Source organism: Sorex araneus, chromosome 1 (genome assembly GCF_027595985.1).
Source record: "Sorex araneus isolate mSorAra2 chromosome 1, mSorAra2.pri, whole genome shotgun sequence".
In the NCBI taxonomy this organism is placed as follows: domain Eukaryota; kingdom Metazoa; phylum Chordata; class Mammalia; order Eulipotyphla; family Soricidae; genus Sorex; species Sorex araneus.
Window position 1 is genome coordinate 318,089,767 of NC_073302.1, and position 25,100 is coordinate 318,114,866.

Here is a 25,100-nt window from a genome sequence, read left to right on the forward strand (position 1 = left end):
TTAAGATAAGGTCTTATCTTATGATGAAATGATGAAAGGCCATGACCATTTGTTAGAGAGATCTGATCCGGTAAGTCATTTGACATAGCTCTAAAACATTGGACCAAAATAAGAAAGAAAAAAAAAAAGATCAAAGGTGAGAGAAACCAGACATCAATGGGAGAAAAAGCAGGAGAAAATATTTAAGTATCACTGATAAAATGTGTTCATCAGAATATTAGGAGATAGAATGGACACTGAAAGCAAGATTTTGTTCTTGAATATTAATAAGATGCGAAGGATGAAGAGGGAGAAATCAAAGACCATTCCAAGGCTCTGGATATCAGAGAGTGAAAAAATGATTATTCCACAGAATAACCAGAGGTGCTTTAAAGAAAATCTATTCAAGAACAAAGATTACCAATGGGGCAGAAAACATTAAAACTAATGCAGGAAAATAAAATATGAAGATTATGGACAGTTTTAGATCTACTAAATCTAAGACATAAATAACTATTCTGTTAAAAAATAAAACAATGGGGCCAGTGCAATAGGACAGTGGGGAAGGCATTTGCCTTGCAAGCGACTGACCCAGGTTCAATCCCTGGCATCCCATATGGTCCCCCGAGCACCACCGGGAGTAATTCCTGAGTGCAGAGCCAGGAGGAACCCCTGAGCATCTCCAGGTGTGACCCCAAAAGCAAAACAAATAAATAAATCATTTTTTAAAATAAATAAAATAAAATGAAATGAAGCCCCCACACAACAGGGGTCAGCAGGCAGAATGCAGCCTTGCAAGTGACAGACCCAGGTTTGATCCCAGCACCCTATAAAGTCATCTGAGCACCATGCCACCAGGAGTAATTCTTGAGTAGAGACAGGAGTAATCCCTGAGCACCATCAGATATAACCCCTAAAACAAAAAAAAAAGTTAAAAAATTAAAAAGTCAAACAAAATGTAAAACTGAGGCACATGCAGAGCCCAGGCTGAGCTAGAGATGGGGCCTTAACTTAGACTGAGAAGAACACTGAGCCTGTGAGACAGCACTTCCAAGGGGGGGCAAGAGAAGCCATTTGTTTGTTTTGTTTTTCATTAGCGGCCGCACCCGGTGTTCAGGGGTTACTCCTGGCTCTGCACTCAGGAGTCACTCCCTCCCAGGCAGGCTTGGGGACAGTATGGGATCCTGGAGATCTAATCCAGGTTGGTAGCGTGCAAGGCAAACCCCTACCTGCTATACTATCTCTCCTGCCCCAATTTAACATGAAATAAAAGCAATGAACAGAGATTGCACTGGCAGTTTTCTCCCGTAGTTGATCAATATGGTAAAGTTATTTAACGTTGGGAGGGGAATCATGAAAAAAGTGGCCTAGATTATAAAGGTGCTGATGTGATTGAATGGTTTAAGTTAATAAGGCAAAAATATTTAGCAACCTGCAAACTAGAGGAGGACACCGTGAAAAAGTAACATCTTGGAAACCAAGGGCTTTTCTGAGGGAGATTAGTGAAAAGAACTTGTGAAGAATACTTCCGCAAGTAGTCCAAAATGTAAAAACGTTAAGTCAAAGATACTAAGTACAGCAACCCATTCACTACAAGAATTACATTATACATCCACTTACTATTGGTTTCGAGCATGAAAAAAAAGTCTTTCTTTTCTATAATATCCCCAAACCTGGTCATAGCAGATACAGTATTTTTTAAAAAAAAGAGGAAAAAATTCTGAATGTCTAAATAAATTTGGAATTTATTTAGGCATTTGGAATCTGGTAGAATTGTTTGGTTTTTCATTGGTAACTACATTTGGAATCTGGTAGAATTCCATAGAAGAGCATCTGAAAGGCAATTTACATTTTCTGTATCACCTTGAACAAACCTTCCCAAGTCTCATCTTAAGAAGTTCAATTGTTTTCACAAACATCCCTGGCACAGCTCCACAGAGGAACGGATTCACAGTCACCTTCACAAAACCACAATGGGATTTATTTACTGAATGCTCACCATGTGCACTAGAAAATGTAGTTTGGGGGCCATTTAGTGGGAAGGGGAAGGTGATTTAAGACTGCTACTCCAGGGGCTGGGGCAATAGGTAGGGCATTTGCCTTGCACACGGCCGACCCGGGTTTGGTTCCCAGCATCCCATATGATATGAGCAGCGCCAGGGGTAATTCCTCAGTGCAGAGCCAGGAGTAACCCCTGAGCATCACTGGGTGTGACCCAAAAAAAAAAAAAAGACTGCTACTCCATTAATACTCCCCATTTCCAGAATCCACTTCTCATGTTTCCAAACATGAGAAGCATCCCCAAAATTTCCATATTAACATTATTTCCTTCAACACACACTAACCCTTCCATTTCATGTCTTCTTTCCATTACTTTATAGGTCATAACTGCTACTAAATATTTTAAATATCTCTATCCCTAAAGAGATAGGCTCTTAATCTGTGAGAAGCCCAATTTACGTTTAGGACTAAACAAAAATAAGACTACATTCCAACGGGTTACAGAAGACCAACAAATGAATATAAGGGTAACAAGCCCGAGCAACATTCCAAACTGATAGTAACTGAACATTAGAAAGAAAACAGAGGATAACACAGAGGATAAATGCTCTGGACACGGAAAATGTCAGTTTTCACTAAACTTTTTACTAGTCTTGACAAAATAAGGACATTGCAGCAAGTTTTCATAAATCCTGGGCTGGAGAGATAGCACAACAGGTAGGGTGCTTGCCTTGTACACAACAGACATATGTTTGATCCCAGGCACCCCATAAGGTCCCTGCCAGGAGTGATCCCTGAGCACAGTCGGGTAAAGCCCAAAAACAAAAAACAAAAATAAGGAGCTAGAGTGACAGTACAGCAGGTTGGGTGTTTGCTTTGCACAGAGTCAACCCACGTTCCATCCCCGAGCACCGCCAGAAGTAATTCCTGAGTACAGAGCCAAGAGTAACCCCTGAATATCTCCAGAAATGACCCAAAAAGCAAAATAATGATAATAAAGACTATCCTTTGATCTCTATATTTGGAGACACTAAAAGGTTGCTTTTTTGCAAAAAGATAGTAACAACTGGTAATTAGTATTTTATCATTTTTTTTTAAACTTAGTGAAGGAAAATACAAAGCAAATCCATGTTGAACTACAATTTTTTTTTCAAAAAAAGCAAATCAGTGAAAGCCAAAAACCTGACAGCCTCTGAATGAATCCAAACCAATCTTCTGCAGCCTCGATTTTTGCAAACAGAGCCAAGGAAATGTCTAACTGCCTGTGCTTGAGCAACTCTGATGACAGGGGTCTCCAGCGGCATGGAATCACCCACTGTAAAAAGACAGGACTGCAGCTGAGGCATGCCTGCTTAGTTTCGTGAAGGAAGAGAATAAAGGTAAAACCTGATGCAGGAAAGTCCACTTGTAAAAGAAAAACAAACAAATAAGAACTGCGGCATCAGGGCTGGAGAGAGAGCCCAGTGTGTAGGAGTTTGCCTTGCATGCAACAGACCCAGGTTCCATCCCCAGCCCCACTAGAAGTGATCTAAGAGAGCAGAGCCAAGAGCAAGACCTGAGTACAGCTGGTGTGACCCCAAAACAAAACAAGAAATGCAGGATTAAGCAAACTGCAGTGTGAGATGGAGTTCCTGGACGCTCTCCAACCCATACCCCTGGGTCTCCCTCCATCTGAGAATCAGCACACTTCTTACAGAAAGGCACAGAAAAGCTCAAGTGTGTGCATCATCACTGAGGACAGGGTTATCCACTTGCACTTCATTTTACACAACTCAGTTTACGGCCTAAAAGTCCTTTACAAATCTACATCCAATAGCTTAGAGCACATCTTTACATTTCAACCAGAGGCACAGAAAAAAACACATTGCCTTAAATATCACCCCAACTTCAAAATGCCACAGAGTCTAAATACCACCCCTAATCAGGAATGCAAAGACCTTGAAGTTTCACAACCCAATGACAACCTGTATGAAAACTGAACAAAAGGGACCAGTGAAAGAAAAGAGTGAAGAGAGCACAAGACCTCAAGCCCTAAGTTCAAGAAGTCCGTAAGTCTGGGCAGAGACACGCCCTGGACTTGGGGACAAAGCAAAACTGTCTGTTAAAAAGAGGAGCCGGAGCAAAAGCACTACCCATGGCCTGCCAGAGACAGGCATTCAAGTGTTAGTAAGAGTGAATGAATTAATAAACAGACCCTCATACAAAGAGGAGCGCCTGCTCACAATCACATCATCCCAGGCCAGCTCAAACATCTTCCTGCGCCTTAAAGCTCAGGTTAAAAAGTTAACCTTGCAGGAGCTGGAGTAACATCACAGCGGGGTTGGGCATTTGCCTTGCATGCGGCCGACTTGGGTTCGATTCCCAGCATCCGATATGGTTCCCCCGAGCACAGCCAGGAGTAACCCCTGAGTACTGCCGGGTGTGGCCCAAAAAGCAAAAAAAAAAAAAAAGTTAACCTTGCAGGCTAGGGGAGTAGTTCTGTGAAAGAACGCTTGCCATACCTGCATGAGGTCCTCAGTTTGATCCCCAGCACTGCCCCCAAAAAGAAAAGCTAACCATCATAGACAAAACGAAACCTCCTCCTAACTTCACTGGCCTATTCTAGCCCAGCTGTTGCTCTTCAAAAATCACCGCCTACATTTCTCAAATCCAACACCATGATTCAGAACAGAATTTTAAAAACAAGTTCATGGGAGTGGAGGCAATCAGGTCAAGGGGTGGGAAGGAACACTCTTTTCTGGTCCACAGGAAGGTGAGTAACACTACAACTGAGTCCAGGAATTCGCATGAATCCTTGGTAGTCCAAATGAAAATAAAACTCAATAAATAAAATCTTTGCGTGCATTAGTAGTTGAACAGACATCATAAGAAAGTCTCACCAACTTTAGTTACTCTTAACTGAAAGGAGCTTTAACCATTTCTTCGTTCCTGCTGGCATTCCTGCCTTGGCATTACATCTGGTTTCTCTTTGTTCCAGTTCAACTGATGGAGTCTCAATACCAAAGAACTGTGCTGAGCACCAAAATGATTGTTGGTGTGTTGCAGAGTGCATTTATCGAGAGCCCCTGCACACATCTGTTCCTCTTCCATCATTTCTATTTTAACCATTTTCCATGTCCCCACTCCCTTCCTGTCATGCTAGCTTCTCCACACCCTTTTTTTTTTTAACCTGCATTTTAAGATTTCCTTGTTCTTCAGCTGCATCTGGTCCAAAAGATGACCAGAGAATGGCTATCATGTCCTTACCCATTGCATTGTTTAGTGTGTGATATCCGTCTACACACAGTACTATGAGCTGTCTACACAGAGAGCACTTCCTGCCTTGAATGCCTCTAAGCTTGGATAGAGCTCTCCACCACCATGTTTCCTCAGGGATGGGGCCCCATCCCGGATCTGCTGAAGAACAGGACTAGAGCACAGAGCTCTCAAAAGCAACATCCGGCAAGACAACCCAAGAGTCTGATCACTGACAACTCGGCTCCTTCCCCAGGACCTGTTCCTCCTCCTCCTCTACCACCACCACCACTGCTGGGAATGCGGATGAGGCTCTCTCAGAAACTGGGAGTCCCAGGATCCTGCATGCTCTCCTCAACGAACTCCCCATCGGAAAAAAATTATTCAGCCCAAGCCAAAGATGCCTATTTGGGGCTGGAATTTTGCCCAAAAAACACAAGAGGCTGATGCTGTACAAATGCCCTGGAGTGAAACCGGCCAAAGCCCACAGAAAACCGATAAGGCTCCCAGAAAAAAAGCTCAGTCGAGAATACAGTGTCCGTGCCCTCCTGCAGAGCCAGGCTGGTTGGCCGACGGTCTGAAGAAGAGTCAGGCTCAGGGCTCCTGATCTCTCACAAAGGTTAAGCTCGGGAAAGCCCATCAACACTGCCGTTTCCCAAAACTCCTGGGGATTTACACTCCACATGGCTCAGGCTGCTTAAAATAAGGATGATAATAACATATTATGTGGAATAACGCCGTATCTTCCCTATCCCCCACATCACCGGAGGGCTGTTTTGATCTCTGTCCAGTAATCTGGTGGCAGGTGAATTACTGATTGTATTCGGGGACGGGAAAAGGGACACCTGTGCCTGGCAGATCGCTACGCGACTAATTCCGTGCCCGGGGAACCAAGGAGACGCCGCGGAGGGGCGGTGGGGAGGGATGCTCGGATTTCGGGCTACAATTTTCTGCAGTGCCAGGTAGGAGAGGTCACATGCCCCGAGCAGCCGCGGCCCGCTGAGGGACGGCAAGGCTCCCCGGGTATTAATCGTGCTCGAAATCCCGAGGAGCAGGCGGGCGGCGAGCAAGTCATTCAAGACGCCGGGCGTCTGGGACTTTCTCGTCTCTCTGCCATTCGCCACCGACTCCGGGCGCGTCGTGTCCCCTCGGCTTGGGAGAGGGGCGCAGCAGCCCACGCCTGTCGGGGAGGTGGCCTGGGACCAGCGACAGGGTCTCCCCGCGCCCCCCCCCGCCACACACACACACACACACACACACACACACACACACACACACACACACCACCACCACCACCACCACCACCACCACCACCACCACCACCACCACCACCCCGAATCCCCGTCTCCCAGGGGTCCGGGACCGGGAAGCCCCCTCACACATACATACACACACACACATACACACACACAGGCACACGCGCGCGCACACACACACACACGAACACACATCCACACACGCGCGCGCGGGCACCCCAGCAGCCCCTTCCCGGGAAACGCCGGGCAGCGTCGGGAGTGCCCGTCCGCGTCCGCCGGGGACTGCGGCCACCGCGCCCCGTCACGCCCCGGGCGCCTCACTCACGCGCCAGGCAGCGGCGGCGTCTCCATGGTGGCTCCGGGCGGGCTTCAGAACGCAGGCACCGAGCGCCGCCGCCAGCACCATTCCAGCCGCCCGCCCCGCCGCGTCCCATGCGCCCCGCAGGGGGGCGCCGCGCTCGCCTCACCGCGCGCCGCCACCTGCGGCGGCCCCCGCGGCCATGGCCCGTCCCCGCGCGCTGCCCGAGAGCCCGAGTGCGGCCGACGGCGGCGGCGCGCGGGCTCGGCCACTTCCGGGTTCGCGGGCGGGCGACGCCGTGACGGGACGGCGGTGCGGCCTCCCGCGGCGGCCGCGGACCCTCCCTCGGCGCCTCCCCTTCCTCCCGCCGCCGCCGCCGCCGCTCGGAGCGACGGGCGCGCCCCCCCTCCCGGCCGCCGCGGGGGGCGGGTCGCTGCGCGGGCGCGGGGCCAGGGCGCCCGAAAGCGCCGCATCATCGCGCGCGCGGGTGGGATTCCCGGCGCTGCCTCACGGCCGCCTTTCCCAGGTCTTCTCGTTGGAACCGTCGCTCGAGGGGCTGGGGTGGGAGGGGGAGAGGCCCGAGAAGCGGGGAGGAAGGTGGGCTGTCTAGCACCCGCCTTCCCAAACGGGGAAACTGAGGCCAGAAGGAACCCATCGCCCCCCCCCCCACACACACACACCCCTTCCACCGAGTCCCAAGCCAGCGGCTGGCCTCCCGCCCGCGTCGTTTGGGATCCGCGCTCTGGCCAGCCAAGGTGTGGGCGCTGGGGTGAGGGGGACCCCCGTCGACCTCTGCCCGAAGGGGCGCGGCCCGTGTAGACCGGGCAAGGGGATGCAGCCGCCCACGGTGCCCGCAGTGGAGAACAAATCAGCAAGGCGAAGAGACGGGGTGACCGGGGGGATGGGGCTGGCCAGGGCAGGTGGCCTGAAACCGAGTTGGGGGGCCAGATGAGGGGTGGGTCGTGCACACGGTGCCCGAGGCCCGCTAGGCTTGGGGCGGGAGGCCGGAGAGAACCGGCCGGTAGGTTCAAAAGGAGCGAACCCCAGAAGCCGAAACTCCGGGGAGGGCTGGAGGAGGCGGCTCTGTGCTGCGACAGGCCCCCAGATGAAGTTTGAGAAGCCGGGATGTCCCTGAAGGCGCGCGCGCGGGCGGGCGCGGGCGGGAGACTGTGGGAGGAGAGGGCGGGTGCGGGGAGAGAGTCGTGACAGCTCCCAGAGGCCTCCCAAGGCCACCGCCAAGGCTTTGCCGAAAAGCAGCAAGCGGAAAGTTGGGAGCAGCTTGATCTGAGCATTCGGATGAGGTCTTAAAAATAGCCACCAGAAGGGAGGGCAGGGAATAAAAAGATGATGGGCACCTCGTGGGGGAGGGCATCCAGTGTGTTTTGCTCTGTGTTTCTAATGGCTCGTAATTGAGGTGTTTTGGTTTGGTTTTAGGGTTATTTTTGTTGTTTTTGCTGGTGTGTGTCTGTGTGTGTGTGTGTGTGTCGGTGTGTGTGTTGAAAGGCAACTGCTGTATGCGTAACAAACATAAGGAAGGAAGCAAACAAGATTAGCCTCTCTGGGGTGGTCGGAGATAAAGTCAGAGTGATGGAAAGCAGCGGTCGGATTCTGATGGTTGGAACATAAAACCCTCGGGAGCTGCCTGCTGGTATCGGGGAATGTAGGAGAAAGAGCGGAGTCTAGGGCCAGGGATGCTGGCAGTACCCAGTGACCCTGCAGAAACCCGGGACTCTAGTGTGAGACAGGATAAGTTGGAGATGCCAGTCTGTGATCCCTGTGAATGGAAGTATGGACACTCGGAAGCGTGCGTTAGTCCACATAACTCTGGAAGGGTCTTGAAATGTTGAAACATTGAGTTTGAGATCACATTTGAGAAAAGAAGAGGACCCAAAGTCAGCCCTGGGGCCCTTCCAGCCTTAAAATGAGGATTCGGCAAAGGACCTGGTGACAACCTGAGGGAGACAGGGGAGAGAAGACTGGCAACAGACACTTGGAGCAGTGCTGGAGACTGACCTGCAGGCCTGGGCCTGTCTGTGTGGGCCTTAAGGTTCAGTGCTCAGGCCTAACAAGGTGGTGCTACTTGACCCAGTAGAGTTGGGGGCCACTGGGGCCACCCAGGCTATACCCACCCTGGGATGGAGCCTGGCATCTCTATGCTCCAGTTCTTTGAGATACTCCTCTGGCCCAAAGGAGACCGAGAGAAGAAGTTGGAGAAATGGGAAGACAACCAGCAGTGTCTCCTAGCCTAATGGAGGATTCTGGGCAAAGGTCACTAGAAGGCTAAGTGCCTTCGAATGAGCTAGCCTCTCTATTACTGCTCCCTTCTTGGATAGAATATACATGTTGAGTCATTTCTCTAGTGTTAGTGATGGTTTTGTTCAAATAAAAAAATCCTACTCTAATTGGTGGTTGTAAGAATGAAATGAGGGAGAGATAGCATAGGGGTTGAGGAGTTTGCCTTACACCAGACAAACCCTCATAAGATTCCTACACATATGATCCCCAGACTCCAAGGAGTGATCCCTGAGCAAAGAGCTAGGAGTAAGCCCTGAGCGCAATTCATTGTGGCACAAAAAAAAAAAAAAAATGAAGCAAACATTAAATGACATGGTCTAAGTAAATACTATCACCCTGAGATGCTATGAAATACTTGGTGAGTGTTGACTGCTGTCAGTATTCTTACCCGTTTCCCTGACCATTGGTTCTGCATGCTGCAGTGAACTGAGATGTGTACACACTCTCTGATTCAGTCAGCACTTTAGCCTGACTTCCTTCAGCTTCCTGAGTGAGCAGGGCTCTTTCAGAGAAAAGAAAAAAACCAAATAAGCAAAACTCTACTACTGTTTTGGGATCTTCCCATCCAAAATAGTATGTACAAGTAAATATGAAAGGGGGTAAAAAAGCATGTGGGAATCCAATGACAGAAACACGAAATTCCACCCCCTTCACGTCCTCCCTGCAAATGGGTTTGATTTCATTCTTTGGGTGTCGGAAATCTCAGGCAACAGGCTGCAAGGCTCAAATGGCAGCATTGTCAAGAGTATACTTGGAACATGTGGGCCCGTGGAGACTTGAACTCACTCACTAGCAAGGTTGTAAGGCAGAAGATCCAAATCACTGTATGATTCCTCCAGGTCCTCGAGGAATATGTGAGGATAATGTGTATGTTATCTGCCACAATTGTCTGCTTCTTAAGCAACCCAGGTCATTTCACCAGCTAAATGTCTACCACACCATTTATTTTTCACACATCCATAAATGTGTAAGTTCTACAAATGAAATGGGAAGGAGAATGTCTCCACATGCCCTCAGTCTTGCTAAGCGCTAGAGTGTTAGTCTGTGTAGTGATGCTAGGCAGATGTGAAGACCATCCATGTACCTAATGTCTGTCTCCACCCTGAACCCCATTCCCTACAGCAAAGAGAAGATTTTGAGCCCACTATTCCAACTGAAATCTAGATTACATTCTGATTTAATGAAGTATCTCTTTAAGGATCTTGACACAATTAGAAAATGCTCATTGATCCACACTAAGTCTTCGTTGTTTTCTGAAAACAGAGGAGAGCCCTTAGTGTTCCTATAGAAGCAGATCCACCTGAGGTGAGTAGAAATTTATCTTCAGGCCATAAGTTTTCATTTCCATTTTTATCAGGACCAAGTAACTCCACAAGCTTGATTCACAGCCAGATACTGTCTCAGCATCTAACCAAGAAAAACTAAAATGATTGGTGGGATGAACACACATCCATCACAACTGTGAAAGAAAAAAATAATTTTTTAATATCTTTTCCTTTATAATGTGGATTTGCCCTCTTCTCAAATAAAGGACCGTTCCCCCAAGTCACCAAAGACTCTTCATTTCCACTTCCTTTAGCACAAGAATTGAGTGGAGCACCCAACTGACTAGCGCTACTCCTCTTTTCATTCTTTACCTCCTGCAGAGGGAGGAAATTTTACAGTAGTCCATTCATCAGCATTGAAGTAGAAAAACCCTTTATGAGGGAGGAAGGGGAGATGGGTTAGAGAAAATGTTTACAAAAGTGTTCATGGAATTCAGGTGCTAGCCTGTGAGATTTGACTGTGCTGGATGAGTCCATGTGAGAATCCTCCATTGAGGGGTTGCTCAGGGCCCTCAGTTGCTCCAGGCTCACCAGGACCACACTCAGCTGTGCTGTTGCCCTTGAGGGCAGCTGGTAGTGCTCAGGGAGCTATGTGGTGCCAGGCATCAAACCAGGACCAGGTACATACCAAGCATGCACCCCTGACCCCTGTGCTATCTCCCTAGTCCTACCATTTTGAAGCCATTTTAGCAACCACAACCTAACAATTCATATAAGTTTCTGGACTATATCACTTGTAAAACAGATAAAATTATGCAGAGAACCAAGTTCACGACAGTAATTGGTGGCAAAATATTACACAGACTGGGTTGGCGTGAGATATGGTGCTGAATGAATGCCAGGGTATGGCAGGCACCAATGCCATCAAAAATGACTTACATCTGGGAACCAAGGAAAGGCATAATTTCACAGAGAATATAAAACTGTAGATGCTGATTTTATCATTCCTTTCAGTGTAAATATAGCAAGCATGAAAAGTGTACACTTGTTTAAAGGTAGTGTATTACAGAAACCCAAAACCGTGCAGCCACTAGTGCAGCCACTTGACCTCATATCTCTTCATTCTTAGCAATGGAAAACAAATTATCAAATGCTTCCTTTTCAGCAGGTCGACTTTAGGGGGGAGAAACTCCAAACAATAATAGTGAGTTTTTTGTTGAAATATTGAATGTAATCAAAGTAAAGTGAAAGTAAAGTGAAATTTAGCAGTTACACAGGCGGGATGGGGGGCTGGGGAGGTGGGGGGGTGGGGGGAGGTGTACTGTGATTTTGGGGGTGGAATATGTGCACTGGTGAAGGTATGGGTGTTTGAGCATTGTATAACTGAGACTTAAACCTGAAAGCTTTGTAACTGTCCACATGGTGATTCAATGAAAGAATAAATTAATAAAAAAATTAAGGTTATGGAGCAAAATAAATAAATAAAGATAGTGTATTAAAGGGACAGGGGAAATTAACTTAGAGGACAGTAGTGCATGCCTGCCACACACAACACCCCAAGTTGATCTCCTTGCACAGCCATGTATGACCTATAGCCTCTGCAGCTCCAGACACATCACTGGCCTAAGCATTGAGCCCTCAGTTCTGCACAGATGGACCAAGTGTACCCAGGAGTGGCCCCTGACTCCCCACCCCACCCCAAAATAGAAGACAAAAACAAGGTACCAAAGAAGATGTAGACATTGAAGAAAGTCTTATTTTTTATTTCAAAGAGTTTATCTATAATGCATTACTGTTTTTTTTAAATTGGGTTTTATAGTTCTTTTGGATGCAATTTAGTATACTAAGTGACACAGTGTACATAATATACTATGAAGCATTCGAAATATCCTTGTGAGACTTTCCTGTTTAGCAAATGGACTTGCCAATACATGAAGGTATTTATTACATGCTTTGTGGTGTTAAGTAGGGGTAATGTGAATCTTCTGCTTCAGACGATAGGAAATCTTTAATTGGAGTCGGAGATGTGGTTCAGCAGTAAACTGCATACTTAGCATACAGGAGACCTGTGGTCCACCCCTGCACAAGGGATGGAAGGAAACAAGGAATGAGGGAGGGAGGGGTAAGGGAGGGAGGGAAGGAAGGAAGGAAGGAAGGAAGGAAGGAAGGAAGGAAGGAAGGAAGGAAGGAAGGAAGGAAGGAAGGAAGGAAGGAAGGAAGAAGGAGGGGAGAGAGGAAGGAAAGAGAGAAAATTATAATTGGAGGAGTCTTTCATTTTTAAGTCCAGTTATTTTATAAATGATTGATTCTTGTCTTCCTTGAAAAACAAGATTTTTAAGATCCCAATTTTATTTTCAACAGCACACACAGCACACTGACCCATTATCCTGTATCTTTGCTTCTCAGAGAAACAAAAGCAAATTGTTTACTGCAAAATGTAATTGGAAATCTGTTGGAATTGGTACAGGAAGTATCCAAAAATAGGTTTCACACTAATGTATATCAAGTAAGCAGTTTCTCTGGGCTTTTTTAAGAAAAGAAAATTTACTTCATCTATTTTTACTTGTATATAGTTATAAGGTCTCTATTAATGTAGCCTGGTGATGTAATATCTCATTATAGAATTAACTAGGATTGAACGTCTTTCTGCACAGTCAGCAAAAACTGGGGGGTCGGAAGGGTTGGGAGGTGGAGAGAAAAGACATGTTTAAAATTTCTTGATAAATTCAAAGCATTATTAACATGTTGTCATTTATTTCAAATTATGCATAGGCCTGCCCGTACAGACGTCTTTATGTCTCTCCATCTGGCTATTAATAGCAAGGACCTTAAGTCAAACTGCAAAACAAATTTGATTTCGACATTTTCACCATTTTCTTCTTTTCCTTTTGTCATCAAAACATCTATTGCCACAGACCCTTAGCATCTGCTGTCTTCTGGTGTCCTCTCCTTATCCCTACTCAAACTTAGAGATTATCTAAGGAAAGAGAAAACAGAACATTTAGCATACATGGTCTTTGGTCAAGGGGAAACTTCACGTTGCTATTGTCACTGTCACTGTCACTGTCATCCCATTGCTCATCAATTTGCTCAAGGGGGCACCAGTAATGTCTTTATTGTGAGACTTGTTACTGGTTTTGTCATATTGAATACACCATGAGGAGCTTGGCAGGCTCTGCCGTGTCGGCAAGATACTCTCAGTAGCTTGCCGGGCTCTCCGAGAGGGGCGGAGGAATCGAATCCAGATCGGCCACGTGCAAGGCAAACCCCCTGTGCTATCGCTCCAGCCCACGTTGCTATGAGTCGAACTAAATAATTTCACCAACCTTATCCCTGGTCTCCTTCCCCCTGGAATATATTCCAGTGCTTTTTAAATATTAGTTTAGTTATATTGTTTTTACAGTAATGTGACTTTTTACCCCCACTGATAGTGCTATTACAGCATTAACAATGGAAAAAAAGTGCTTTTTTATGTTAATAAAGGACATCCTGAGAGTGGACATGAAGAATACTTCTTTTTCTTTCTTCCTCTTCAGTATGCCCCCATTCACAGTACAGACCAGACAGAGGGCCTGGACAGGGGTGTATGCTGGGTATGTGCCTGGACAGAGGTATATATGAGGTATGTGCCTCCTCTTTCTATGCAGTGGATGAAAGAACACAACATGGTGTGCACTGGGAGGCCAATATTCTTAAACTCTAGACCTGAGACCAAATCTCTGGGAGCTCATATTATTTGTTCCAATTGCTCACATGGTAATGTGAAAAGATAAGTCTTGAATTTCCACATAAATCCTAAAAATTGAGCTCAGCCCAGATACTTGAATTATTTTTGCAAGTAAGGATCCTTTGCCAAGAAATCCTTTCTAGTTCTTAATCTGGTGCTAGTCAGCTTCTGGATGTTGAGAAGCATGTTTAATGCAGGATATAAGTAGTTAGTCAATTCCTGAGGCATACATATTTCTTCATTTTCCTTGTTAAGATCTTGGTAATAATCCAACCCAAGAAATAGAATTGAATTCAGGCTGCATATGTATGAGGACTATTCTTCATTGAACTAAAAATGAACTTAAGCTGCCATTTTGAAGTCTTTGTTAAAAGCCAACTAAAATTAAATCAGGATAAAAATATTCCAAGTCATATTTTCTGGGGCAAACTGATTTAAGCCAATCTTAATTGTGTTATATTTATTAAATCAACATTTTCCTATGCCAGAAAAGGAAATTACTGACCACCGTGTTTTAAGTTACAATAATTTCTTGCACCTCAGCTCACACAAAAAAATTTCTCTTTTGATTTATCTTCCCCCAATGCACCTAAGATAATTTGACAAACTATATTTTACTTGTTTATTTCCATTCAATCTGTTTTATGCCTTTGAAAGTAAGCGCTAAGGTAGGGCGCTTGCCTTGCCTGTGGCCCACCCAGGTTTGATCTCTAGCATCCCATATAGTCTGCTGAACACCCCCAGGAGTGACTCCAGAGTGTAGCATTACAATGGCGTGCCTTGGACAGAACCAGCATGTAGGGGATCTAGCTCATGGCCTCGCATATGCAAGATGGATGTTCTACCCCTGGACCACATCCCTGATCTCTTTTCTCTTACTTTTCCAAGCATCCCAATCCTCAAGTCCTTCACCCACACATATCTGTCTGCATTGGACAGGAGAACGAGGTCTTAACAGCATGCTAGCATGCTAAGTAGGCACTTTACCACTAAGCCACATCTTTTGCATGTGGAATATCAGGATTTGATCCCCCAGCATTCTATATGGTCCTCCAAGCACTGCCAGGAGTGATTCCTGAGTGCAGAGCCAGGAGTAATCCCCGAGCACTGCCAGGTGTGGCCCCAAAACAAAAAGATTAAAAGAAGAAAATAACGTGGATTAGATGACAATGTGTAATGTTCTAGGGCTGCAGAGTTTTGGGTAAGAGCACCATAGCCAAGCTGACTGTCCAGCAGGAAGTTGTTGGTAAACCAGAATGACTCTGCACAGAGAATCACTCATAAAGCTATTGGTCCCTAAAGACACTGATAATGCAGCTTTCTGTGGTGAACCACTTTGCTACAAGATATTTTGTCACAAATACTTTACGCATTTCTGTGTAGGGTATTCTGGTACTATCTAAATTGTTCGTTTTTTTTAATTGAGCAGATAATGCATGATTTTATTCTTATAGGAAAACACTCAAAGCAGCAAGTGAAATTTACAACTGATTCTCCTTTCCCTTTCTCCAATTAAACCTGTTCATAGTCATGTTTCTTCATTTTTCTCTGCACTTACAGATGTGGCACCTATAGAAATACATAGGTGTGTATTTGTTTTGCATAAGTGGAATCATGCTGTATGTTACCATCAGTCCATTAGCACCTGCTAAGGAAGCTTTACTGCCAATTTGCTGTAGCCATGGGGAACCTGAGCAGGGAGTTCTGCTGCCAATTGCCAATACAGCCAGGATTTCAACGGATTCTAACCATGAGGAGAATTTTAAACATCAGAGATTTGGCTGATGCATTAAATAGTACCCTGCAGATTAGATAATCTATTACATCATAGTACCACAGATTTTTCCTTCCAAGCCCTAAACCCCAAAACTCTCTCTCTCTCTCTCTCTCTCTCTCTCTCTCTCTCTCTCTCTCTCTCTCTCTCTGTCTCTTTCTCTTTGAAAACTATTTATGGATGGAGAGTGTGCATACCTGGCTTACTCCTGGCAGGCTTAGACCATGGCGGACTCAGACCATATGTAGTGCCAATGATTGAAACTTGTTCAGCAGCGTACAAGGCAAATGCTCTACCACTGTACTATCTCTCAGACCCCTGGAAATATTTTTTACTTTCATTCATAGGGAGTAAGAATCAAAGTGACTACTTCTTCAGACAAAAAAAATACTCTTTTTGTTTGTTTATTTGGACTGGAGCTGGAGCGATAGCACATCGGGTAGGGTAGGGCGTTTGCCTTGCATACGGCCAACTGGGGTTTGATTCCTCTGTCCCTCTCGGAGAGCCTGGCAAGCTACCAAGAGTATCCTGCCCAGATGGCAGAGCCTGGCAAGCTACTCATGGCATATTCGATATACCAAAAACAGTACCAACAAGTCTCACAATGGAAACGTTACTGGTGCCCACTAGAGCAAATCAATGAACAATGGGACTACAGTGCTACAGTGCTACAGTTTGTTAGCCTCACCAGGCTGGATCAGGGCTTACTCCTATCTCTGTGCTCAAAGGGTTACTCCTGGCATACTAGGAGGACCATATGTGGTGCCAAGGAACAAACCTGGGTCAGGCCTGTGCAAAGCAAGCACCCTACCCACTGTACTGTCTGGCCAGCTCTTCAAAATTAGTGGGTTATTTGGGGAAATTTTTTTGTATACTAAATAGTTCACTTATTTTGGGGTTTGGGGCAATATCTGACAGTACTTGCAAGATCTTCCTAGTTTGGTACTCAAGAAAATTAGTATTTTAAAGTTAGATCTACTTCCAAGTAAAGATAACAATGAGATACAATCTCACTCCAGTGATGATAGCACATATCATAAATAGTAAGAACAATCTGTGTGGGCAGCAATGTGGTGACAAAGGAACTCTCATCCACTGCTGGTGAGAATGTTGTCTGGTCCAACCCCTATGGAAAGCATTATGGAGACTTCTCAGAAACTTAGAATTAATCTGCCATATGAACCAGCAGTGCCATTTTAGGGCATCTACCCCCAGGACAAAACAAAGAAAAACTACTCTTCAAAAAGACACATGTGTACCATTTATTATTCATTGTTGCAGTCAGTACGGCAGCTAAGATATGGAATCAATCAATGACAGATGAATGGATTATGAAGATGTGGTTTATATACACAATGGAATACTATGCAGCTGCAAGGAATAGTAAAAACCAGAAATTTGCTACAATATGGTTGGAGCTGGAAGACATCATGTTGAATGAAGTAAACCAGAAGAAAAAAAGACTAACACAGAATGATCTCTCTTATCTGTGGCATATAAAATACTGGATAGAGAAATGTAGTAAATGGGGAATGCCTAGATCACCCTTAAATGAGTGATGCCTGGATCACCCTTAACCCCAGTATTTAGAGAGGAGAAGAACAGAGAAGGAAATAAATCAAGGAGGGGAGAAGAGAACATGAAGTAATGGGTGAACAGGCATCAGGGCTTCAGATATACTGGTGATACGGTGAGTGGTATAGTCATATATCTAAAACACAGACTCAACAATACTAAAATCATGAGATCTAAACTGCAACAACTGGAATTTTGTGATGTTCCTGTCAAGCTGACAGGCAGGGATGGGGCAGAGAATGGTGTGGGGAGGGAATATGGGGACACGGGGGGGGGGGGTGGAGGGAGGGAAGCTGACGGTGGTGGTGGGATTGCTGCTGAGATATTATATGCCTAAAACTCAACTATCAAGAACTCTGTAAATTACAGTTCTTTAATAAAATTAATTACATGAAGTTGTATTTACATTGTCAGAGGTCTCTATTATTTCTAGATTTTCCATCTCTGGTATTAGGGTTGGTTTCACCACCACGCCCAACATCACAAATATACACCTCTACGAGACAGTATACAACAGACAGGGCACTTGCCTTGCCTGGGCCTACCCAGGCTGTCCCCAGCACCCTATGCTGGGTCCCCAAGCACAGAGGCAGTAGTACAGAGCCAGGAGTACCCTGAGCACCACCAGATGTGACCCAAAATCTTTTTTTAAAAAAACTGCTGAAATTTTATTTTTGTGTCTTTTAATCCTTCTAAAGCCATAATAATTACATAACTACTTAAAATGATTTACTTTAAATCGTGTTTAAATATTACAGCAACATGTATTCTATTTAGCTCAATTCATCTTTAAAGTTCTAACTGTGAGAAACTATATATGTTCATAATTACAGTTTATTTGAATGTGTTGTATTTTTAGAACAGTGAAATACCATACTTTGGGGGGGTGGAATAAAAATAATTTATGTATTTTTAAATGAACGAAAGTTTTGTTAATGTTCCATATCTAGCGTAATTTTTAAATTCTGTAGTTCTATTTTATACCATAAGTTATTTATAAAAATGTCTTTATACAATGAAATCTTACTAATGTGGCCTTTTAAATTCATGTCACGTGACCACGATTAGCTACTTTGGTAATGGGGTGATTAAATCATCTTTGAGAGATTTTCTTGTGCCCAATTCCATACAAAATAATTCTGCAAATGGGGGTGTCTTCCAAAAGGCCAGCTGACAGTTTACTTACATTTTATCAATAACTATTTATAACCATATTGTTAGAAAAATATAGCTGAAGCCACATTGAAAATTCATCTGAGCAGTTATTCATCTGAGTTCATATCTGAGTAATACAAATTCTGAAGGCATTCACTGATTACTTCAGAATTTTCTCCAGCAACTCATTCCATAGCTGAGAATGCTCAAGGCTCACTCCTGGCTCTGAACTCAGGGAGCATTCCTGGTGGTACTCAGGGGACAATATGCACGGTTGGGGATCAAACCTGGGTCAGTCAGCTATGTGCAAGGCGAGCACCTTAACCCCTATATTCTCTCTCCAGCCCTCATTCTACACTTTTGTTTATTTTCGTAGGGATCATATCCAGTGGTACTGGGGTATGGTAATGGGGATTAAACTCAGGTCATCACAAATGTTAGCCATTTACCACGTAACCTATCTCCCCAGGCCCTCACTCCATAGTTTTTTGGGGGAAGGGCTCTCAAGCAGTGCTTATGAGGTTCAGGGCCCACTCCAGTGATGCTTGGCCAGCCAGGATGGACAATTCAATACTCAGGTCTGGCAGTGCTGGGGGCCAACAGAATCATTACTACTAAGCTATCTGCTTGGTTCCTCATTCCACACTTTTATAATTCTTTTCAAGATTTAGGGGCTGGAGAGATAGTACAGAGGGTAAGGTGCTTGCCTTGCACACGGCTGATCCAGATTCGATCACCAGCACCCTGTACGGTTCCCAGGGTTCCCCCAAGAGTGATCCCTGGGAACAGAGCCAGGAGTAAGCCCTAAGTATTACCAGGTGTGGCCCAAACACAAAAATAAATAAAGACCTAATACCTTGCACTTAGTTTTGGAGACTTTTAAAAATCTCCTTGGGAACAGCTTGCCAACCCTGAATAAATTATATATATATACCTAAAATTATAAGAAATATGATTCATAAATGAAAAGATAATTTTGGGGTGGGATTATCCCAAAAATACTTTCTGGGGGAGGTATAATTTGATCTGGGCTTTGGGGGATATACAGGATTTAGATTAGTAGAGAAGAAAAAGAAAGAGATTCCTTACTGGGAAAAGAAGAAATCAAATATTGTATTTGGCAGAAATTACAGAAGCTGTCCTAATGGAGCTAAAAGGTAATAGATAAGCTTGTACTCGTAAGGCCCAGGGCTTTCTTAGAGAGCCCCAAAGCCCAGGTAAGGGGTGATTTAAAACTAATCTAATAACCTGAAAGATCCAGTCTTTCTGAACAAAGGAGTAAAATCCTCCAGTATGAATCTCATGAGATAAATCTGGCTGAAGTGGACAGACCAAGTTGGGAGATTTTAGAAGAAAAGATACTGATTCAAGAAATATTAAACATGCTCAGAAAATTTTTAAAAAATCAATGTGCCCCATGACACAGCATCCCATTTCTAGGAATTTATCCTAAAGGAGTCATCAGAGATGCAAAGAAGGCCATCGCCTGGATACTTAGCTTGTGTAACAATAACAGGAAATTTAAATGGACCATAGCTGCCTGGTCAAATGCAAGTACAATAACCAACAATTGTGGAATAGTATGGGATTATTATATTTATACATTATAAAACTACTAATAGCATAGAAATACAGCATGCTATTGAAAAGATAAAGAGAACTACAGAATACTGTGGCCTTATGCTACAAATGTAGAAGAAGGAAAGGTATGTGTGTGCATGTGCAGACCTGTGCTTCTCTGCATAATTGGCAAGTGGAACAGAGGTGATTACAGTCTCTGTAGAAAATACTATAGGTGTCTTCCATGGTCCTTTAGACATGTGTTTATTGGCGCTACTTTTTGCTGCCCTAGGATCAGGTATGGAAGAGACTGTTTGCTCTTACATAATGTCATTGAGCCATTTATAGTAAAGCCACAAAAACAGGGTGGGGGAACCCGCAAATCAATTTTTCAGTAGTCAAAATGTCAAACTTTGGGGTGATTTTTCTTCCCTCCCAAGCTTTGACTATTTGATACTGAAAGATTTATTGGGGGAGGTTGAAGGGGATGTGAGGTTTGTTTGCAATATTGTTTTTATCTGTTTGTCACACTCCATAGTGTCCAGGGGCTACACCTTGCTCAAGGGACCATGCAGTGCTTGGAATAGAAATTGCCACCCCCCTACCCCCACCACAAGCAAAGCATATGCTTAGTCCATTGAACTATCTCTCTGTCCCCAAAAATAGCGCACATCAGGAAATTGGAATTCTAGGACCATATCTCCACTTCATACCAGTAAATAAGCCACTCCAGTTTCTCATTACTTCATCAGAAAAATGGAACTAAAAATTCCTGGATTGTCTACATCTCCTATGTATTATGAATAGCAAATGATATTACAGAAGCAGAATTATTTAACAGTGTTAAGAAGTGTTTAAGTAGTCTGTTATCCAACACAACACTCTAGACTTAGAATTCAAAATAGCAATAACCAATCCAAAGACCAGGCAGGTAACATAAATGGCTCCATTAGGTCAGGTGTCAAATGGCAAATAGAAACTGGATTTTGATGTTAGAGAAATAATACCGAGCAGTAGAAAAGGTGGTGAGATAGGGGTTGAAGCAATAATACAGTGCATAGGGCATTTGCCTTGCACACAGCTAACCCAGGTTCAAACCCTGATATCCCATCTGGTCGCCCGAGCACCACAGGGAGTAATTCCTAAGTGAAGAGCTAGGAGTAACCCCTGAGCATCCCCAGGTGGGACCCCAACACACACACACACATACACACACACATACGCACAAAGATAGTGTGCATGCATATGCATGCACACACGCGCACACACGCATGCACACAAAGATGGTGAGATAAATATGGAGAGCATTAACACAGTAAGAAACCACTAATCTCAGATATAAGCTGCTTGTGCCATGCAGAAATACAGGATATGTTGGTAAATCTTCTGCTGTCTCAAAAAAGGCCCAAAACTAAGATTACATAGAATCTTTAAATTTGCCAACGTTGAACACTGATTTAACTATCAAATGTTGCATTGACGAATGAAGTGTGAGTGGAACTAATAAAAATAAAGGTTAGAGTCAGATCATAACTGCAGAATTCTATATCAGATGATAAACAACATGAAGACCTGGATGTGTATCTCTGTGATTTTAGTGCTTTACACAAGTCTGATATATTTGGTGTTTGTGAATTGTTGTTGGAGAGAGATTGCCAAATAGCTGGATGCTGGATGCTTGCTCTTCATGCATAAGACCAGTTTCAGACCTGGCACTGTGTGGTCCCCCTTTTACCAAACAGAGCATGGTCCTGTGTGGCCCCCCACCCCTAAATAAAATAAAATAAATTCTAGTAAAATGATAGATACAAACTGCTAAAGCAAAAGATTGTTTCTTAGGTGAGTGTCAATTCAACCCTGTTTTCTGCTAAGGATTCTTTATATGCACATCTACTTATAACAATTCTTTTATTATTTTTCCCAACCACAGCGTTGTGGGGAGGATGAAGGAGATAGCTCAAAGGACTGGAGTACATTCTTAACATGTATAAGACCTCAAGTACTATGCCCAGCACTTCATGGCCCCAAGCATCAGCAAGTTGCCTCCTACCATTAGGCCCAAGTAGCACTAGGACTGGAGTGATAGCACAACAGGTAGGGCATTTGCCTTGCACACAGCCAACCTGGGTTCGATTCCTCCATCCCTCTCTAAGAGCCCAGCAAGCTACTAAGAGTATCACACCCACGCAGCAGAGCCTGGCAAGCTACCCGTGGCATATTCGATATGCCAAAAACAGTAACAACAAGTCTCACAATGGAGACGTTACTGGTGCCCCCTCGAACAAATTGATGAACAATGGGACAACAGTGCTACAGTACTACAGCACCAGTGTGAAGAACAGTTTTATACTCTGGCTATGCTGGAGTGCCTTGGTTACACAAACCAACAACTCATCTCAGTATACCTGCAAAGATTATTATACTACATAGCCTGGGGGCCTGGTCCCACCAGCCCAAAGGCCTCAAGAGTAGAATGAAGGTTTCTCTAAAGAACAAGAAATCCAAGAGGCAGACGGGGCCAGGCCAGAAGGGATACAGAGGACACTGGCGGAGGGAAGTGGACACTGGTGAAGGGATGAGTGCTCAAACATTGGATCCCTGAACTCAATTATGAATATCTTTGTAACTTTGAAATTCACAGTGATTTAACAAATTATTTTTTAAAAGGAAATCTTTTAAATCCTGTGAGCCAGCTCTAGCCTGCCTAGTCTGATAATGTACCCCCTGGTACCCTTGCCTAGCTGCCCCCTGCAGATGCACAACCCAGTTCTTTGCAATATGTGCATATACTTCTTGTTCTGCTTTTCTGGTGGAACCTGACTGATACCCAAAAGGATAAAGTGCTGGGAAGGGCAGAAGTATAGCAAGACAGTAGGAAACAGATCACAGGATTAACTAGATTTCACTTAGGTTTGAATGGGGAAGAGAAATTTGGGCAGACTTTGGGAAGCCTATTTCTCTGGGATAAACTGCAGAAAGAAACAGCTGCTAATACTAAGTCCCTGTGATAGAAATTTTGGGAAGAAAAGTCAGAGTCAGTGTGACTGGCATAGAATGAAGGATGTGGTGGGTGGAGAGAGAAGATTGGAGAAGGAAGAGCCAGGGGCAAAAGTCCTTGTCAGGGCTGGTGGACCCAACAATTGCAAGAGCCCAAGAGCTTACTCAGTGAACTGCAGACTCATTGCTCTGTTTTAAGAGAGAGGTGATATGACCTGACCTGTTTTAAATGGATTGTAAAAGGATGACTGTGTAGAAAACAAAGTGTGGGGGTGGGGAGACACCAGTGCGGAAGAAGGGGACTCTGACAAGGAATGCTAACAATCCAGGCAACAGGGAGGGGATGATGATGCTTGAATGAGTCTTGAAGACAGACTTGACCTTCAGGTTGCTTGTGTTTGGTGCTTACATCATACTGGTTGTTAAAGGTACATAATATCCCCCTGCGAGGATAAGTAAGAGGGAAGCAGCCAGTGAACACAGGCAGGAACGTTTCAGGCATATGTGAAGGCACAGAGGAATATGGCTTTGAATTTTCAGGAGGCTCTAGGGAGACAAGTATGGCTTGAACTATTTTGTTTGTTCTTTATTTGGGGGAAGGGGGCACTCCCAGAGATGCTTGGGGCTTACTCCTGATTCTGTGCTCAGGGATCACTCCTGGTAGTGCTTGGAGGACCATATAAAATGGCACTGGTTTACCAGGGTTGGCTGCATGCAAAGGCCTTATCTCTTCTTGTTCTATCTCCCCAAACCCAGCTTGAACCATTGGTAAAAGAAATACACCACTGATATCATGCACCTGTCCTGTGTCAGAAACCTTTATAAATCCTTTTCAGGATTTACAAAGAAGCTCTTTTGTCAGAAATGTGGCTCAGTGACCGAGCACATGGTACAGGTAAAGAACCTGAGTTTGATCCATGGCTCTGGAAAAAAATAATCAAATGAAACCAAAAGCTATTTGTCTTTGTATCAGCTAACCCTTCCTAAATCACCCCTCCCCCAAGTTTAATGATTCAATCACCACCTATTTGCTCAAGATTCTGAGTTTTGACAGTTTGGAAAATTTTATCTCTGCTCTATGTGATTTCAACTAGAATCACTCACATATTTGCCATCACTTGACTAGAAGGTTATATTGCTGGCTGGCCCCAATGACCCCTTCCACATGTCTAATGCTTGATGGAGCAGGTGGGACCCACTGGTTGGAACAACTGTAACTTCTTATCTCTGAGGCCAACCCAGGCCTCTTTACCTAAGCAACTGGATTCCAAAGCCATAGCAAGTGAGAGAGTATACAATCTCAGAGCACAAACAGTCAGTAAGCCTCTGCTTCTGCCCCTGGCTTAAGCAGGCTGTAAGGTCCTGCCCCAAATCCATTTCACATTCCAGGAGAACAAGAGGCATTGGGCTTGCTGTTATTCAACAACCCACTAGTCTTTAGAAAAGCCTTTGCAATAGGTCTTGTCAAAACTCCCACTTTAGGCATGGGAAACGAAGAACAGCCAGGTGTTAGTAACCCATACCTAAGGCAGGGCCAAGATAAAGACCCTGTCTGGCTACAGACTTTGCTCTGACTGAACCCTGAAACTCTATCCAAGGAGTGACACCGGGGGTTATATTGGGGCTGATCCTGATAAGCCTTTAACCAGAACTTGAACAGTGTTAAGGCCACATCCTCCAGGCCAATGCAGAGAGGTGTGAATGGGTAAATGGATTGTGATGCTTGGAAAATAAAGAGAAAAGAGATCAGGCATGTGGCTCAGGGGTAGAACACCCACCTTGCATGTGTGAGGACCTGAGCTAGATCCCCCACATGCTGACTCTGGCCAAAGCAGGCCATTGTATTCCTTGTCATTTGCAAGTGTGAGAATTCCAGCACACAGCAAACAACAAAAAGGAAGGAAGAAAAGGAAGAGAGAAAAGTTTTCACCATGAAATGAAGTCTTTGTCAAGAAGAAGAAGAGGCCCTTTGCAGCAGAGGTTT

At 44.6% G+C, this 25,100-nt stretch overlaps 1 protein-coding gene and 1 pseudogene across 1 annotated transcript in view; both read right to left on the bottom strand.

Annotated features, from left to right (window-relative positions):
• The window catches only part of KLHL2 (kelch like family member 2), a 104,318-nt gene extending 97,190 nt beyond the window's left edge, over positions 1-7,128 (bottom strand). The window contains exon 1 of the mRNA XM_055133692.1: positions 6,796-7,128. Within this exon, the coding sequence (XP_054989667.1) occupies positions 6,796-6,821 (26 nt within the window). The 5' untranslated portion in view covers positions 6,822-7,128. The remainder of the gene's footprint in view (positions 1-6,795) is intronic.
• Positions 7,129-13,861: 6,733 nt separating this feature from the next.
• On the bottom strand, positions 13,862-14,013 carry LOC129400974 (small nucleolar RNA SNORA51; annotated as a pseudogene).
• Positions 14,014-25,100: the final 11,087 nt, after the last annotated feature.